Source organism: Herpailurus yagouaroundi, unplaced genomic scaffold (genome assembly GCF_014898765.1).
Source record: "Herpailurus yagouaroundi ecotype Mexico unplaced genomic scaffold, PumYag 182, whole genome shotgun sequence".
Taxonomy (NCBI): Eukaryota; Metazoa; Chordata; class Mammalia; order Carnivora; family Felidae; genus Herpailurus; species Herpailurus yagouaroundi.
The window spans coordinates 18,879,315-18,899,239 of record NW_024412413.1 but is presented as its reverse complement, the minus strand read 5'-3'; the positions used below and the strand labels follow the sequence as shown (position 1 = coordinate 18,899,239).

The following is a 19,925-nucleotide window of genomic DNA, read 5'->3' as shown; positions in this document are numbered from 1 at the left end:
CAAGTTAATGACATTAGTGGGATGGATGTTACATCATCTTAATGAGAAGGCTGTGGGGGCGCCTGGGTGGCGCAGTCGGTTAAGCGTCCGACTTCAGCCAGGTCACGATCTCGCGGTCCGTGAGTTCGAGCCCCGCGTCAGGCTCTGGGCTGATGGCTCAGAGCCTGGAGCCTGTTTCCGATTCTGTGTCTCCCTCTCTCTCTGCCCCTCCCCTGTTCATGCTCTGTCTCTCTCTGTCCCAAAAATAAATAAACGTTGAAAAAAAAAAATGAGAAGGCTGGGTTGGGCAGACTCTACCAGTGATGGAATAATAACCCTTGCATGAATATTGATGACCTTTAGGACGAAATTCTTTTCATTCAGAAATTTCAGATTTTCCCAGAACCTCACAGAGGTGGGGCAACCACCCCCTTATTTTGCAGATGGGGAAACTGTGGGCCAGAGAGAGAAAGGTGTAATGCCTCTAAAGCCACACAGGTGTTGGGTAGCAGGTCAATAACCCAGGCTCTAAATTATCAGCAGGTGTAATTAGAGAGGGCTTCAAATGAACTGGAAGACTGAACCGTTATATATCCCTATATGGACCGTGATATTATCTTTCTTAAAAAACATTTGTTTTGTCTTTTAAAAAAATTCCAGTAGAATTAATCTGCCATTTATTAAGAGCCTGTAATGTCCCAGGCATTATAATAGGCACTTGATTTGGATTACCTCATTTAATTTTGATATAATTAGGAGGCAGGTTTTATTATCCAGCAGGTGTCTGCTTTTACTGATGACAAAATGAAGTCTCAGAGATATATAGTCAGCAATGGAGCCAGGGTGAGACCCCACGCCATTTGAGCCCAGCATTCATCCATGAATCACAGCTTCTTGTAAGACTCTATCCTGCCTCTCCCTCTTGTAAACCCTGCCACAGACATGCAGAGGAGTGTCTGATATACATCTTCTTCCTCCCGGAGAACACTGAGTCCTTAGTCTTTTCTGATTTCTTTGAAATGACAAAAGATTTCCATTTCTGGTTCACTTGGCAACGTTCTCTTCTGTTGACCTCCAAGAAAATAACACATTCCAGATATACCTCAACAGGTGCCACCCATAACTGGGACAACTCAGACCTGAAGGCACCTGGGCTCAAAACTCTGTCACCACCAGCTTCCCGCTCCTGTACATGTCCAAGTCCCACCTGACCTCTAGAAGTGACCCTTGGGGTCAGGTCCTTCTTTTGTTCCGACTGCCACCGCTGTGATCCAGCCTTAGTGATCTGTACCAGTCTGGTTCTAACAGAATTTTGCTTGTGTCCTTCTACTACTCATAATTCCCCAAAGGCTCCCAAGGCCTCTTTCTGATATTCAAGGGTTCCTTGGTACCTTATCTCCCGAGGCTGCCCACAGGAACTGCCTCTCTAGCAAATCATCTTTCTTCTTGCCTTTTCAGCTCATTAGAACAGATGCCCTGCCCCAGCCTCCACGCTCCCCTTTCAAATATCTAAGTCTGGGGGCGCCTGGGTGGCTCAGTCGGTTAAGCGTCCGACTTCGGCTCAGGTCACGAACTCGCGGTCCGTGAGTTCGAGCCCCGCGTCGGGCTCTGGGCTGATGGCTCAGAGCCTGGAGCCTGCTTCCAATTCTGTGTCTCCCTCTCTCTCTGACCCTCCCCTGTTCATGCTCTGTCTCCCTCTGTCTCAAAAATAAATAAACGTTAAAAAAAAATTAAAAAAAAAAAACAAATATCTAAGTCTGCCTCTAAAGCCCTCTTGGGTCTCACTTCTGTGAGAAGACCTCTGTCCTCCCCAGCTGAAGTGAATAATCCCTCCTTGACCTATGCATTCCATTTGGCTTCTGATGTCCATGTGGGACTTGACTGGCAGAGCTGGCCCTGTCTTTAGAGTTGATCTAGTTCCACCCCCTTATTTTGCAGATGGGGAAACTATGGGCCAGAGAGAGAAAGGTGTGACTCCTCCGAAGTCACACAGGTGGTGGGTAGCAGGTCAAAAACCCAGGCTCCTAAGTATCGTTCTGTACAATTCCTTCTGCTATGTGCATTATGTCCACATTAAGGCCTCTGTGTCTTGCAGACCAGTTATCCAATATCATTCCTGACAGCCCATACTAATCCACACCTGCCCCCCTCACTTTCTTCTTTCCCCCGGTTCACTTTCTAGATCAGATTGTCAATGAGTGTTCCTTTTTTCTCCATTCCAAAATTACCTGGGGAATCTTTGTTCAAATGCAGATTCCTGGGCCCTGCCCTAGCCCATCACATCTGAGTATGTGGGGTAGGATCTTAGAATCTGCATTTTCAAAAGGTCCCAGATGATTCTTCACCGTGGAAGATTTTGAAACCACTGATAAATACACAGCCCAAGTTTTTAAATTGTGACTTTTCCCAAATATGTCTGCAAATTCACATTTGCCATATGGAAAGGTACTACTCTTTATTGTTATTAATATTAATAATAGGACGTGGCATTGAATGAATCCCCACTATGTGCCAGGAGCCATACTTGGTGATTTTTATAGTTAATAAGCATCATCATTGGCAGCGGCTAGTACCGTTATAAGAGTCTACAAGTTGTAGCTCATCTGGTCTTCACAATAGCCCCATGAGGTGGGTGATGTTATTTTGCAAAGGAGGACACAGACTCTGCCAGCTTAAGTGGATTGTCCAAGGACAGCCCGCCAATGGTGGCAGAGCCTGGATCTGAACATGAGTCCAACAGTTCCAAAATCCGTATTCTGCCTCCCAGTGACAGACCCGAGGGAGACAACATATAGCTCCCCTTTGCAAAACTTGAGGGACTTTAAATGAAAAGAAGCTCAAGGGGGTTTGTGAAATAAGGTGGCCTTGGGTAGATTCTGATTCCAACATCACTATGTGGATCCAGCATGGGACCTTGGGCAAGTCTCTTCCAGAATATATTTGTATTGGCTCATCATCCATGCCTTATTTGTTTCCCAAAAGCGTATGAGTTGGCTTAGAAACACATGTAGACCCAGGATGGGCAAAGGTAGAGAAAAGTAGCTCAGACACCAGATAGGAAGAAATAGTGCAGGGAAAATGAACTTGACTAGCACCCAGGATGGAAAGAGTTTTGATCATTGGGCAATATGTTTGACAGCAGAAATATATTCCCTATGGTTTTATCTAACAAATGCATTCTGTTATCCTTGGAAAAGAGCATTTTTCAAAATTGCAAACAATAATACTCTTTAGCAAGGTATTCTAAGGGCACCTTCAATCTTAGTGTCATGGTAGGAGGCCTGTATTTGCAAGTGTGATTATATGTATACACAAGCACAGTGTAAGGCAACCAGAAAAAAAGATGCAGACATCCTGCCATGGACACACTACACCCCCTATTCCAGCGTGTTTCTACAGGAGGAAGAAGTGTGGCAGCGAGCGCCCAGGGTGTTGAAGTGTGATCTACATTTGAACACTGGCTTCACCATTCAGAGCTATGATTTCTGAGTTCCTCTTATCCTGTATTCCACTGCCCTGTTCTGTTTTTCTTCACAGCTCTTTCCCCTACACGAAATTATTTGTTCATTTGATTAGTTTTGTATTACTTTTGTCCTCCACTAGAATATAAGTTTCACTAGCGCAGAAATTCCACTGCGCCTGGCACAGAGTAGGTGCACAATAGGCCTACTGGGTGAATGAATGAGCCGAACATCTCTTGCAGGGTTGTTGTGCCTGTGGCGTGGGTAGAGCACTTGACACATCACAGGCCTCCAGCCTTATGTCAGCATTACGTCCAGCACGTGCTGTTCATCTGGGTCGGGAGCTTCGAGAGGGCATAAAGTAGGTCTTTCTTGCAGACTTTCAGAGCTGGAAGGAATGCTTAAGACTATTCCAGTCCAACTCCCCCGCCCTCAGTTTTACAAATACCAAACTGAGCCTCTTTGCCCCAGTTAGATGACTTCCCCAATACACAGCTTTGGTAAACCAAAGACAAGAGCCCATGTCCGCTCACTGCCTGTCTAGCATCCTTCCATGGTGTAGCTGTACCAACCACTGTGCTTGACTCAGTGCCTGTGTCTCTTGCCAATGTTCCAGACCCAGTATGGTGAACAAGTAAGTCAGTTCTGGCTAGACACGGTGCTCCAGGAACTGTGCTAAAAGCTTTACAGACACTATTTCATTTCATGCTCATCCTAACCCTAGGACATGGGTACTTTTATCCTAATTTTTCAAATGAATAAACCTGCAGCTTTGCAAAGTTAAATACCCTGCTTTCCATGCAAAGGTAAGACATGCTGTAAACTCTCATTTTTTAACCCCCCAGTCATCAAGAGCGATCATCTGTGGTTCTCAATCTTCTAAGTGTTCTATGAAGAACGCTTTAAGCCCCCATGGCTCCCTAACCAGATCATAGCCCCTAACTTCCTCCCATGGTTGTAGGGGCCCCACTGCCAGAAACACCAGGACTGAATGATGACCGGGCCAGAATCTATTCTGCGATCCATCTGACAACCACACTGTCCCTCCTCAACACAAACTGTCTCCCAAGTGCAACCTTTCCAAAGGAAGTCTTTCTCACAGGACTCAAAAAAAAAAAAAAAAAGTCAGTCCAAAGTTCTGTGGTCTCTCTAGTTATGCTAAAACACAACCATCCTCTCCCCTCCAGCTTCTGTTCTCTAGACGGGTCTCACTGATCTTGTAAATGACAGCTGTCTGTAAGCTCACGTTATCTCCCAGGGCTGGGCTTTACGTCTGAACCCCAGAGTCTGCAAGTGTGATAAGTCAATTCAAGAATGTATGCTGCCATTTTTCACCTCAAGAGAAAGGCAACGGGTCCCGAAGAACAGAATGCACCCTGAGTATTATCCCCAAGTCACGTTTAGGGTTCTCTCACATTCCAAGTTCAAGGCTATGTCCTGTTCATTTCCCTCTCTGTTTAATTTTTCTCCTTCCCCAGGTCTGAGTAAGTCCAAGACTTTTTCATGCCTCCTTTTCTCCCAAAGGTGAAAAAAAGAATACAATTTCTTACAACGTTGCCATTTTGAAAGCTGGCTGAGAGCGCTACATAAACATCACAGGAGAGCAGATCTAGAAGAATCCCACCTCCCATACCGGATCATTGAGAACCAGCCCCTTCACTGTAGGAAAGAGAAAGCAGGCAACAGAGAGGGCCGGTGACTTGTCAAAAGACACACAGCTATTTGGGGGCAGCTCTGGAAGCCAGATCCCCATCTCCTAAAGCAGTGCTCTTTCCCTGAAAGCCACACAGGACAGATGTCCTTCCCTAGGGAGCGGTCGTTGAGGACACGTGTTATCTGTTGCCTTCCTGGACATTTCCATCATTCTTCAAATAAATTCAGACTTCTCGGTGAGCTTAAGGGAGTAGGAAAGAACAACATTCCTCAGACCCTTTCCTACCGGGGACCAGACGTCCCTCCCTCCCTGAGGCCAGCCCCGGCTCACCTGTCCGTCAGAGAGTTTCCTGCCAAAACCTCGGTTTTCCAGGACCACAGCCGACATGCTGGCTCCCCGCGCGAGTGAGGCGGCTAACTCCGGGGCGTCGGTGGCAGGCGGTTTCGCAAACAGCAAGTGCTGCTGCTGAGGTTTTTAACCTGGCGTTAGGAGGAGAGGAGAGATCGCAAGGATGTCCCCTGCCACTTACCGGCCACAGTGAAGCCCCAGGTGGGCGTTGTCCTGACGTAGTGGGCTCCGGGTCACCTGGCCCGACCGCCCAGAGGGGAGGGTGTGGCGGATGCGGGGAGGCAGGACTTGGCTGCCCGCCCTCGGTGGGGCGCGGGGCCGCCTCCGCGCTGGCGATGAGACAGGGTTGGCACCTCCAGGACGCAAGAGCACGGGAAGCGGGTTCTTGCAGTGTGAACAACCCCGCGATCCCCTGATGACAAAACCTGTAAGAAATAATCCTTTCTTCCCCAACCCCCCTCCCCATAGGAGCACAGCCAGGATCTTAATTTCGATTTACATTGGTGGGGGGCGGGGTCCTTTCTATTAACCATCAAGCCAACCATCTTTCTGTGCTGGGACTTCAGAAAGCAAGACTTTCTGTGCTGGGACTTCAGAAATGCATTCGCACGCCCTCGAGCTGTTCACGCAAGTGCCGGGAGCGCCCAGAGGAAACTGGGAGAGCCACCTGGCCGGGATGCTGCGAGAACATGAGTAAGAATGAGAACGAGGTACCGTATTACGCACTGAGTACAGTTCTCGCCATAGAGTTGAACCCTCAATAAATAGAAGATCCTGTTTAAAAGTATGTGACCACAAATAATCACCGAACACCTGTACTGTGTGTGGGGAGGTATTCTCCGCACTCAGGGTGAAGCAGGGAATGAAACAGAGGCCCCCCGCCTCCCCGGCCAAGCTGCCTTTCTGTGAGCGAGACAGAGAATACGTTAATAAATAAATTTAGGCAGAGCTAAGCCTTCTGAAGAATATAAAACAAGGAGACGGGCTAGGACAGAGCTGATGGGTACTGGAGACTGGACTCCTCCAAATGAGCAGGAAGATGTCATTCACTCCCATATTTTCAGAGCAGGAATCTGAGATGAAGCATTCGTTGCCAGCGGGAAAACAAAATAACGAGGACACAGCCACGTCAGAGGTTCAGAAGAGATGTGAAAAAAATCAGGGGCATCAAGGCCTCGAGGGCCTGCCTAATATTTACCCAGGAGAGAAAACAAGCCAATAATAGAGGTTGCTAGAGATCCACCCCTCCTATCCCACGATGCTGTGACAGAATGACCAAACATCTGCCAAAAAAAAAAAAATCTCCTATTTGAGATCCAAAACAAATGGACTAACTCCTGGTTCCATCACTGATTAGCCATGCTATGTAGCTTTGGACAAATCCATGCCTCAGTTTCTTCGTCTTCAAAATGGGGGTTTTAAGGGTTGTTGTTTAGGGTCCCTTGAGCCTCTATGATGTGCCAGGCTTTCTACTGCCTGCTAAGAATATAGACATAATTAAATGTGACTTTGGTCCAAAAGGAGTCTTTGGGTGTCTGATTGGTATTTCCTACGGTAAACTGGAAGATCAATGTTGTTGAACCTGAAAGGGCAAACCCCGACTTCCACCCTCAGGAGAATCTATCCTTTATCTAATGTCAATATTTTTTTTAGCATGGTAGACATGAGATGAAGAGTTTTCTTCAGCCCCAGGACTGCCTCACAAGCATCATTTCATCCACTGATGTTCTTGGCATCCTAAGGACAGCAACGGATATGATGGCAACTGCCATATAACAGGCATGCCATAAATAAAAGCAAACAATGACCGCTAATCCCACATAAAAATGCCCCAGACCTGGGTTTTAGAGCACACTTCATTTTCAGTTACTTCAGAGAAAAACATTAATACCTTCTTTTAAAAATATTATTCTGGTAAAAAAGAGAACATTTCTCTATGCACTAAGATAAAAACTCCCAATGGTTGTTATATAAATTTTGTAGGTGATTTTTAAGCTGTCTTCTTGTTAAATGTGTGTGGAATATAATGTGTTGCTCTTATAACAAGGGTGGTGCTGAGTCCTAAAAAAAGTTGCTTTGGACCCCGGTGCGAGTCTAGAAGGAGCATCCAAGAATGCAGTGTGCAGACCACTGAGATATTGTGAATGGCCACAGAGAGGTCCACCATGTCGCAAGTTGTGTATATGGTACACTTAGAGCTGACCTTCACCGATTTGGAAGTTGAAGATTTCCCAACCACTGCAGGTTATCAATCTCTTTTATTTAACCTCATATGCGGAGAGTTGAGTTAATCATAATCTATGAATTCATGGCACATAATCAAAACCTACAAGGTCCTGTCTTGTTTAATTTATTCATTCTTTTTCATCTTCATTCCCTACCTCTACTCCCTTCCCCCGGAGGTATCATCCTTGTGTTTAATACTTAGCCTTGGATTTTTATTTTTTTAATTTTTTAATGTTTATTTATTTTTGAAAGAGACAGAGCGTGGGTGAGGGAGGAGCAGAGAGAGAGGGAGACACAGAATCTGAAGCAGGATCCAGGCTCTGAGCTGTCAGCACAGAGCCTGACGTTCGGGGGGCGAACCCACAAACTTCAAGATCATGACCTGAGCCGAAGTCTGACACTTAACCAACTGAGCCACCCAGCCAGGCACCCCTAGCCTTGGATTTTTAGAATGTGTGGAAATATTGGTGCTTGTATGTGCTTTTCGTGGATATGAGTGATGTTGTGGTATAGTATTACTATAGAACATAGATGGACTATAGATTTCACAGTTTCTAACTTTTTCTTTGACCATATCCTTAGGATCTAACCATGCTGTGAATGTGCATCTAGTTCCTTGCTTTCCTAACTGGTGTGGACTACTCCACCATATTTGATTTCTCCATTCCCCAGTGATGGACACCTTGGCTGTCCCACCCCAAACAATTCTGCAAGAAACACCTTACTCCTTGTCCCCTTAGAGACCTGTGTGAGAATTTGTCTTGGATGGAGGGGTGGGATCCTAAATCCTAGGGAACATGCATTCTTTTTTTTTTTTTTAATTTTTTCTTCAACGTTTATTTATTTTTGGGACAGAGAGAGACAGAGCATGAACGGGGGAGGGGCAGAGAGAGAGGGAGACACAGAATCGGAAACAGGCTCCAGGCTCTGAGCCATCAGCCCAGAGCCTGACGCGGGGCTCGAACCCACGGACCGCGAGATCGTGACCTGGCTGAAGTCGGACGCTTAACCGACTGCGCCACCCAGGCGCCCCGGGAACATGCATTCTTAACTGCACAGACTACTGCCAGATTGCCCATTAGAAAGGCTTGTACTAGCCCACACCCCTACCAAAAGGGCCAAATAGTTCCTGTTGCTGAGCACCCCCAGTACCTAGCATCTTCTAAATGTCTGATTCTTTGTCAATCTGATCAGTTTGAAAAAAGTATGCCTTTGCTGTTTTTATTTTGCATTTCTCTTGTGGCAGCTGAGTTTGAATATCTCTTTAGACACTTATGCCACGTAGATTTCCCATGCTGTCACTAGTTCGTTATACCCTTTGCCTATTTTTTTTACTAGGACTCCTGTCTTTCCATGTTGACTTGTAGGCATAACTTGTATAGTCTAGATGCCTTTCTCAGTCACTAATCTATCACCATCAGTCATCAACTGGTGTTCTTCCTTGGGGAAAAAAATAATAATTCTGATGTAATACAGATCCATCTTTTAAAATTTTTGTGGTTTGTACTCTTAGTGTCTTGTTTAAGAAGTCCTTCCTCATCTCTAAGTTACAAAAATATTCTCTCCTTTCATCATCACTGGTTTTATCTTTCACATTTGGATCTTTAATCTATCTGTATCTCTTTGTGGGTGGGATAGAGTACTGACCCAGAGTTGTTTTTGTTTTTGTTTTTCTGTCTCTCCTCTCTTCATGTCATGAGTCAGTTTTTCAACAACATGGACAAAGACTTTTCATCATTGACTTTTTATGTCAGAACTTTCTCAGCTGAGATTAAATGACCCCTTCTCAGAGATGCATAATAAGAGACACCCCTTTGGCTTTTGGTACCACATGTACAGTTTTCCAAATTGCCATTTATATTTGAGTCTGTCTCTGAGATTTAATTTTTATTCCATTGGCTTATTCTATTATGCCTCCTTTTGTGTCTTTATCCTGCTGTATTTATTAATATCCCAGTATGGTTTGGTAATGTATCTTAATATCAAGTTGGCAAGTCCCCCTTCTTCTCTTATTTTTCCCGAAGTGTACTTATCTGTTATGCACATTTATTCTTCCATATGCCAGCTGAGATTTTTATTGATTTGGCTCTGAATTTGGCTCTGATTTGGCTTCATCAGGGGATGCTTGTGTTAAACAATAGCATTAATAGCAGACATACATGCAGCCAAAGTTTCTCCATTCCTATTATGTGTGTTATAGGGTTTTGGTGTCGGAACCATCATTAAATTTATGAAATCCTCTCTATCCCTCGTGTGCTGAGGTTTGTTTGTTTTCATCACGAAGTGTTGAACTTAGCAAGCGCCTTTTCTGCATCTACTGAGAAAATTACGCGATGGCTTCCTTCTAGTCTATTAACATGGAAAATTATACTGGCAAAACTTTTGGATGTTAAGCTCTCCTTGCATACTAAGATAAACCATTTTACTACTTGTACCATCGTTATTTTATTTTGAAATCAAGATTACAGTAGCCTTACACAAGGAGTTGTAAAAAAAAATTTTTCCCTGTTTTTATAATTTTGGGAAAAACTACAGAGGATGCAAATTATTTGTTTCTTGAAAATTTGGTAATATTTCTTTTTTTTTTCAAAGTTTTTTATTTATTTTTTTTGGGACAGAGAGAGACAGAGCATGAACGGGGGAGGGGCAGAGAGAGAGGGAGACACAGAATCAGAAACAGGCTCCAGGCTCTGAGCCATCAGCCCAGAGCCCGACGCGGGGCTCGAACTCACGGACCGCGAGATCGTGACCTGGCTGAAGTCGGACGCTTAACCGACTGCGCCACCCAGGCGCCCCAAGTAATATTTCTTATAAATACAATGGATCTAAAATTTGAAGGGCCAGGAAAAGTAGTAGATTATATTTCAATTTACTTAACTATTATTGGCCTAGTTATGCTTTCTATTTCTTCTCATTCTATATTTTTCCAAAATTAATTCAGTCCACCAAGGTCTCAACAAAACGGACATATTCCTGTTCATAACATTCTTTCCTTGTTTTTAAAAGTTATATTGTCTGTCTTTATTCTCTCTTTCTAGTTCCATATTTTATTTGTGTCTTTCCCCATCTTGCCAGATGTTTGTCCGTGAAGACTCAGCATTCGTAAGACTGATCTTCTTTAGTGTTTATGTTGTTTTCTATTGAATTGTTTCTCCCCAGTTTTCTTTATTATTTCCTTTCTTGAGGTTGCTTTATTTATTCACTGCTCCCAACTTCTTGAGTTGAACCCTTGGCTTATTTGTTTTCAAAGTTCTTTGTTTCCTGAAGAAAACATTTAAAATGAAATATTTTTTTAAGTACTATTAGTACCATTTTGGCTGTGTCTCATTAATTTGATACAGTTAGTGTTTTTATCATTGTTTAGTTCTAAGTTTGGAATGTAATTTTCTCAATAACCCAAGAGTTATTAAAAGTGTATTATTTAAAGTCAAGGTTTTTGGGATATTGTTGGTTTTCTTTCTTTTTTTTTAACTTCTAACTATATTACATTATAGTTAAAAAGCCAGTCTTCATGATTTTACTCTTTGAAATTTATCAAAGCTTTGTGACCAGGCACATATGGTCCATTTGTATAAATGTTCAGGTATACTAGCAAAGAATGGGTATTCTTTATTTCTTGAAGGTATATATGTGGTGTGTGTGTGTGTGTGTGTGTGTACATATATCTATTATATTTTAAAATCCTTATTTCATAAATTAATATATAAATCAGAGAAAAAAGTTGTAGAACATGCATTTATACATAGATACAAATGTGTGTGTGTGTGTATAACTTGTATTTTAATCTAATCTGATAGTTTCTTTTTACTGGTAAGTTTAGCCCATTACTTTGTTATAGAAACTTTTATGTTAGTACATATTTCTGCCATTTTATCTCATATTTTCCACTTCCCACACTTCCATTTGTTTCATTTTCTCTTTTTAAGCCTTCCACTGGAGGAATAGGTCAAGTTTTCTTTTGCTGATTTGAAAGTTCTCCTTTCTATTTTAATTCCTTTGCTGGTCATGATGGACTGAAATGTTTGTCCCCTGACCCCACCAAATTTCTCTGTTGAAAGTATAATCTCCAGTGTGATGGTATTTGAGGACTTTGGGAAGTAATTAGGTCATGAGGGCAGAGCCCTTATAAATGGGATTAGTGCCCTTCCCAGTAGAGACAACTTGCTTCCTCTCCCTCTGCTCTTCCTCTCTCTCTGCCTGAGGATACAAGAAGATGGCCATCTGCCAACCAGACGGGGGCCCCTCACCAAAGGGTGAATCTGCAAGCGACTCAGTCTCCGAGTTGGTGGCCTCCACAACTGTGAGAGATAAGTGTTTGTTGTTTAAATGTGCCATCCCACACTGCTTAAGAAACTGGTTATCTCTAAGTCTTTATTCATTTTTTAAGTTAGACATAATTTTTATGTCATTTATTTATTTTTGAAGAGTTAAATACTCATATGAATCAAAAAGAAAAAAGTTATAACATACATAGTGAAAATTCTCTCACACTTCCTTATCCTTCAGACACCTGATTCTCTTCCCCAAAGACAACAAGTGCTACCAGTTTCTTTCAGAGATTTTTAAGCACTTCTGTGTTCGTGTTTGTGTGCCTATGTTCCTCTCCCTTTCAAATGGCAGCATAGTGGCCACGGTCATGTACCTTGCCACTTCAAACTTTTAATTTATATATCTTGAGATCACCTGCTTGCTACATGCAAATCTTCCTCGATCTGTTTTAATAGGTCCATTGTATTTCTTTGTATGGGTTGTCATAATTTAATCAGCACTTGTTAATGTTATTGTTTCCGATCTTTTGCTGTTACGACTAATGCTGTGATGAATAATTTCATGTGTGCACATGTGTGCACATTTTATATACACGGAAGGATATGCCTGTATGAAAACATACTGTAAGCAGAATTTCCGTGTCGAAGGATATGGGCATTTACCACTTTAGTAGATATTGACAAATAATCCTCCAGAGGGTGCCCATATAATTTATTATCCAAACTGGAGTTTTTTGAGAGCGAAAAGAAGCGCTTGTGGTATATATAGTGAGACAACGGGTATAAATTGGGACTATCACAGGCAAACTGTTATGTATGGTCTCCCAATACACACATGTTCTGCCAATTTACCCATGACAACAAAAATGTGACAGCTACTATTTCTTTATAACGTTTCCACCCCATGGGAGGTTGCTTACCTCAGTATTAAGAAATGTCAACAAGCATATGTAGTGCTTTTCTGTTTAAAGAAAAAAGAAAGGTCAACAGATCGGTTCAGATACACAAAAAGACCAGATATCACTTGGGTAAATCAAACAAGCCTGCTGAGTCAACAGTCACAGCAAAAAAAATCGTCAACATTATCTAGGGACAAGCAGGAGTCTACGTTTCCAGCCCATAACCCTCACCAAGGAGCACACACTTGTGGATGGTAACACCGGAGGGAATGAGAGATGTATCACTCCTTCTGGAAGCTCAACGCCACCACCACCTTTATACCCAACTAATGGCCATGAGATTAAAGCAGTGCTGGACAGAGTCTTTTCTAAAATAGACATAACTCATTAATCTCAGCCATACATTCCACAGGCTGATGGAGAGGCTATATATAGCACAAAACTCAGAACCAATTTCCCATGTATCACATTCAAACTCCTTACACTAACAACATAAACTGCTTGAGCTAAGAACACTTAAGAATTCATGGTTGTGGGACCAGAACAAACGTTAGATGCCCCGACATGTGGCCTTTAGACCAACCATGAGGCTCCTGCACTTACCAAATTTTTAAATCCCTGACCATCTGGAGAACAAAAAACTCATTATACTTTTCATTACAATATCGTTTATTTTGAGCAAGGTTTGTCTTTGCGTTTACTTTTCCGTGAACCATCTATACCTTGGATTATATCCCTGCCACTTATTTTTAAAGTCATCAGGCGGCACGTTGGCCTAGGCTTCATCCCTAACCTCCACCCCCAAAATCAGATACACTAACCACGGAAGGTACGTGCTCATCATGGAAGCATCTACAGTTACAATGTAGCATTGTTGTCATTTGGTACCAAAAAAATATGTCTACTTTCTGGTTATTTCTCTAGTGGGGAATTTTGTATGTGCCTTGGAGATTACTCACTAGGGACTTTGAAACACGGTTCTGTGATCCACGCTAAGAGAGGTCCATCTCACAGTAAACTATATACCTTTCTCTTGCCAATGGTGAAGTACAGCTTGTCCTCACTGTGGCCATCTGTCTATATTTAATATTCAGAGAAGCTAGACAGTTTCTTGCCTTTATACATGACTTAGGTAGAATCCCTACGGCCCTCAAATTTCAGAGGACATAGGCTATTCTCTGATAGGTTCTTTTTACCCTCCTTAATCTGGTACAAGGGGAAGGAGAGGGATTTCTGTAAAGAAAAGAGAAATATCACAGCACACTAACAGAACTCTCTTTAATAAAATTCTCTCTTTCCAGTCATCTGTGTTAGTGTCTTAGTCTCCGTTTATAAATCTTTACAATAAGTGTTGAGCCAAGGATTGCAAAATGGGCTTCCCCATGTCCTGTATAGAAAGTCTCATATTCCAAAACAATCACATTTAACATATAATTGGAGTATTAACTGGACTGATGGATGTTTTTAAATTTGAGGTTTTCCCTTAAATATTTAACGAAGTCTATGCATGTATGCAGCATTTAGAGAAGGTGAAAGTTGAGACATACTTTCCCTGGCATTTGCACCCATCTTGGACCATCTTTTCAAGGATCTTTGCACAGAAACAGCCTTGGAAGAAGGAGATGGTATCTCCTTCTGGGTCAAAGGGCAGATTTGGTTCCTGACCAGTATGAAAGATAGAGAAGATATCCATCCCCCAAAATATCCCATGGTAATAAAGTCTTTCCCCTCTCCCTGAAGAAAATGTGCTTACATCCCAGAGTAAAGAAAACACCTCTCTTTGGAGAGAAGGTTGTAGAAGTTGCCAGCAGCCCCAGAGAAGATGTAACTTTCCTAAGCTCAGTGTTCCTCATCTGTGACACAGATCCAGCGGGTGCTCAGCATGCACCAGATCCACTGTGCTTTGACATCCATAGGACGTGGGCGACAAGTCATGTAAACATGACGCACACGTTGTCTGTTGTGCTCTGAACAATAAACTGTTTAAACCACTGGGCTCATTATCCCCTGCTGGCCAATTTCATGGAAGTATGGCAAATATCCCAACAGTCACACTGATGTTTAGGAACCACTTGACCTACTTGACAGAGAAAGCACAGAGATGTGGCATATGATGGCTAGCATTTTCCTTCCTTCTCTCTCATGGAAACAAAAGCTCTAAATTTTAGCTAGCCAGCCCCAAAACTTCCCAGAATAAAAACCCACACTTCCTAGCCTTCCCTGAAGCTAGACGTACTGCAGGTCTCATATCCGACCAAAGAAATGCAAGGAATAGAGGTCTGTGCAACATCGGAGAGGTGTATCTGCAGGAGGCATGCCTTTCTCCTTCTATGGTTTCCTTCTTGCAGGTTGGAAGGCAGAAATGCTGACTGGAATCGGAACAGCCGTGTTGGATTATGAGGTAAATGTAGGAGTGGGGGCTGTGCTTTTCAGAGTAAGAAGAGAGAAGGATAAAGGTAAAAGAAGCCTGGTTCTTGACATCATGGAGCATCACTCCGGCAGCCTTGGACTTTTGACTTATTTGATATAGGAAAAAATTAACTTCTGTTTTGTTCAAGCCTTTATTTTGAAATTTTTGTCACTCACAGCCAAATCTAATTCTAAGAATATGAGAAGCATGGAAATGATACTTCAGATGGATTTCTCTGTCCAAGAACCACTCTTTTGTCATCAGAATTTAGAGAACAATGCAATGTCTCATTGGAAAAACTTGGGAAATTCCCACCCAGCAAAATCAGTTAACTGTGAGCTTCTTCAGATCCTCGTTTCTGTGGCACACTTCTTCGTCTAGCTTTTCCCACGTAGACGATCCAGAAATCTGAAGATCACCGCCGACCGGTGCCCACACAAACTAAATGCAATTAACATGTGAAGTTGTGGTTTTAACCAAAATAAAATTTAAAGCGGGCTCTTCCTGGAATTCTCAGGAAAACTTAGACATTTCTTCAGATTATAATAAAATCAGCTGGTAAATCAAGTGTATTTGATCAGAGGTTTATTGTGTGTGTGTGTGTGTGTGTGTGTGTGTGTGTGAATGAATGTGTAGTCTGAAGACTCTGAAGTCATTACATTAGCCTTCCTTGTTGGCAACATCAGCGTAAGGTCACTGAGTGTTGTCATTCATACGTTCACTTGATTCAACAAATATTTGTTGAGAATGTACTAGGTGTCAGAAACCGTTCCACATAGTAACGAGCATGACAGTCAAAGCTCTCATTGATTCCATTAGGGAACATGACCAGTGAGCAAGCAGTATTAAAAAAAAAAAAAGCAAGATGCACTGAGTAGAAATAAAGCAGTGGGATGCACAAGGAAGACCTATTCAAGAAGGCATTGTTGGAGCTGAGAACTGAATTATGAGAAGGCTTCATTCTAAATAAAAAGATCTGGGGGAAGAGGCTCCCAGTGGAGGGAACTTCTGTACAAAATCTCTGAGATATTGAACATGTGGGACTTCTTTGAAGGGCAGACAGAGGCCAGTTGTGGTTGAAGTAGAAAGAATGGAGGGCAAAGAAGTGTGCACTGAGTTTGGAGAGGGGGCAGAACCAGTTCCTGTATTTATGACCAGTGGTGTCCAAAGGTCAGCTCATACAGACTTGTGAGAACTGATTTTTCAGAGGTTTGGTGAGCCTGTTGCTAAACATACCCATGATTAAAAACTAAATTACGTAGGGGCGCAGTCGGTTAAGCGTCTGACTTCAGCCAGGTCACGATCTCGCGGTCCGTGAGTTCGAGCCCCGTGTCAGGCTCTGGGCTGATGGCTCAGAGCCTGGAGCCTGTTTCCCATTCTGTGTCTCCCTCTCTCTCTGCCCCTCCCCCGTTCATGCTCTGTCTCTCTCTATCCCAAAAATAAATAAACGTTGAAAAAAAAATTTTTTTTAAAACTAAATTACGTAAACTTATAATTGAATGAAGTGTATTAAAAACAAAGGTAATAAATACTCAAAATTCATTATTTCACAATTATTTTACCAATTTCATTGTCCATGCTCTCAAGGTTATTTATGCCTATGATATCTGTGTGGTAGAAATACTATATTAGATGCTACTGCATACCCCTTCTCAGTTTCGTGTTCATATTGGCAGCGTGAAATCTGCCATAGCGGGAATATTTACACCAGGGAAATCAGCCAACACTACAAATCAGGGGTAGAGTCAGTGATTTGCTAAATAAACATTTACCACATCCCACTGACCATAACTATGGCAGCAAAACCACAAGTAGAACCGGATTGAAGCCAGATACCTCAGAGGGCAGGACAGCAATGTCGCTCAGTGACTGAAGACATTTTAGGGCAGAATGAACTCAGTCACCAGTCAGTGGAGTAACACCATCAAATCTAAGCAGATCAGGGTAAGATTCAGTCTGAAGAAAAATCCAAAGTCAAAGCTAGGGAAGGCGCCTCAATGGTGGGACTCAGGAGGAAGGCTTAGTACACCAAGTAGGTAATTAGTACTCCAAGTCATAACCCAAGTACGACCTCTTCCAAAAAGCCTTCTCTCTCACTGCCCCCAGTCAACTCAGACAGCATCTTGAAATTTCCGCTATAACTAAACTCATCAACTTTCATGTCTTATTTTCACTTTTCTGTCTCCTCCTTCTAGATAAAGAGCTCTCAGACCAGAGACCAAATCTTAGTCTTTTCAAATTCTAGGACTAAGCATGATGCTTAGTGCATACTAAGCACCCAATTCATATTAGTTTAATCAGAAATGTAGAAAAACATACACAAAAATGTCTGGGACAAAAAAGCTTAGGAGAAATTAACACTTCAGCAGTAAGGGAATTATTAAATTACAGTTCATTCTCATATTAGATTCAGCCATAAAAATTATTTTTTAAATCATTAAAAATTTGTGTATCTCAAAACGCTCACAATTCAATTGGTGATTGATAAAATATAAAGTCTTGTATTTCCCATTGTGCAAATATGTAAAGAGGCATACAACCACAAAAAAGGAGGGGAAAGAGGTGTTTTCTTTAGATTGTAGGATTAGGAAAGAGTTTTTTTGTTATCTTTATGCTTTCATATTTATATTTGTATGGAAGAAAAGTTGCAAAGAGAAAAAGTAGCTTACCTAAAGAATTTGCCCAGAGCCATACTGGATTTCTAGTTAGCCATCCCTCGGCATTATTCTTTCCATCTCATCCTCTCTGGGAAGAGAAAGGGATAAATATTTATTCAGCACTTAAATATGTATTTAGTACCAGGCATACTGCAGAGGTCATCTTATTTAATGCTTTCTACAATCCAATGAGATAGATTTTTAGTATTCTCACTGGATGAATGAGGATAGTGTGGTCTTGTGGAGTAGGGGACAAAAGACCTGGGGTGGTGATGTTAGGGTTGGGAAAATTACCTCCTATCCTTTCTCTCTGACTCCTGCATGAATCCTTCCTCTGCAGAAGAAGACGGTGGTATAAACATCCCTGTCCATTCAAACACTCCTGGCCCCTGTGGAGCCTCCTCAGTAGGTTTGACCATTTGAAATCTAAGTCTTGGAGGCCGCTGTCACTACTCATTGAGTAATAACTTTGGGAAACATCTACTGAGGCACTCAACCCACCAGACCATGGAGTGCTCGGTTCCTTGATAAGACAAATATGTGCTCTGAAGCTTGGATTCTTCTGCCTCTGTCTCATCAGGGGGGCAGGTGGATGAACTCTAAGATTGAGAAGACACTTGGGGAACTAGAAGTAAGTGGGATTCATCCATACAACTTAAAAATATCTATGAAGCTTGTGCTGTAAGACAAACACTGTTCTAGGTTCAAGGATGTAACTGCCTCCCTGAATTTATATTCTTTTGTAGAATACTCTTTTAGAATGGATATTAATCAAACCATAGGAATGCATTTAAATTTACAACTGCAATGAATGGCATGAAGGAGATGTAGTGCTGTTGTAAGAACTTCACCACAGGAAGTGTTCTCAGTCTAAACTTAGGAAGTAGAAAATCCCCAGACAAAAGGGAAAGAGAAGAACCTGGAACTTCCTGGCACCTCCAGACAAAATAGCAGTGTATGCAAAATTCATGTGGTATAAACAATAGGATTCATGGTTGAAGATGCCACTGGAGAACTAGGGACAGCGTTGTAGACCATGTTGAGGGTTTTTGGTTTTAAGTTTATTGATTTATTTTGAGAGAGAGAGAGAGAGAAAGAATGAGCAAGGGAGGGGCAGAAAGAGAGAGGGACAGAGGATCTGAAGCAGGCTCTGTGCTGAGAGCAGAGAGGCTGATGTGGGGCTCGAACTCACAAACCATGAGATCGTTACCTGAGCCAAAGTCGGATGCTTAACCAATTGAACCACCGAGGAATGCCATGGTTTTTTTTTTTGGTTTTTTAAAAACCCTTATCTTGAAAAAGTTGGGAAGCCAGCAAGGTATATAATTAGAAGGTGCTTCTCTGAGGTTTGACCATAAGTGGTCATAAGACCACTGTGGCTTCAGTGTGGAGAGTGGAGGGAGGGCAACAAGAGCAGGAAAGAGATGAATAGAGTTGTCCAGGTGAGACATGGCCATGGTTCCTCAGATTAAAGTGGCATCGACGACGGATGGCGGAGATGAAGAAAATGGGATGGATTTGAGAGTCAGAAGATCGAAAAAAGGAGTCAGCTTAGATATGAGGAGTGAAGGGGAGTAACAGGTCAAAGATGAATCCTGAGCTGCTGAGTTGACCAAGATAGTACCATTCTTGGAGGTGTTGTGTCCCTGCTCTTGACAGACCAAGGAGATCTATCAGAGTTGGACTCTCTAGCTAGCCATTGAGAAGATCCCTGTGGAACTGGAACTCATTGGGATATTAAATTAAAGGTGGAGAAGCTAGATCTCCCTTTACGTGCTGTATTTCTAAAAACAAGTTTTCTATGTGTATTTTGCTTTTTTTATTTATAGAGTACTTTCACACACATTATCAGTAAGATATGAAGTACTCTTCCTGTTTTAAAAATTTAGGAAATAAACCCTGAATATATAAGTGATTTGTTCAAAGTCACACAGGCCATCTGAATCCAAATTCCATGCTTTTAAAACTTTGTTTCAGCCATTCATTCTCTATGTTTACCACCTACTCACAGGCACCAAAGGCA

At 42.3% G+C, this 19,925-nt stretch overlaps 1 protein-coding gene across 2 annotated transcripts in view; it reads right to left on the bottom strand.

Moving 5' to 3' along the window:
* The window catches only part of PAH (phenylalanine hydroxylase), a 113,909-nt gene that overhangs the window by 77,368 nt on the left and 16,616 nt on the right, over positions 1–19,925 (bottom strand). Inside the window, exons 2-4 of one of the 2 annotated variants that reach the window (XM_040491057.1) lie at positions 17,915–17,990; positions 17,082–17,201; positions 5,425–5,573 (exon numbers count right to left, since the gene is read on the bottom strand). In XM_040491057.1, coding sequence (XP_040346991.1) covers positions 5,425–5,481 — 57 coding nt within the window. In that variant the 5' untranslated portion in view covers positions 5,482–5,573; positions 17,082–17,201; positions 17,915–17,990. The remainder of the gene's footprint in view (positions 1–5,424; positions 5,574–17,081; positions 17,202–17,914; positions 17,991–19,925) is intronic. The other variant, XM_040491058.1, reaches the window with a different exon arrangement.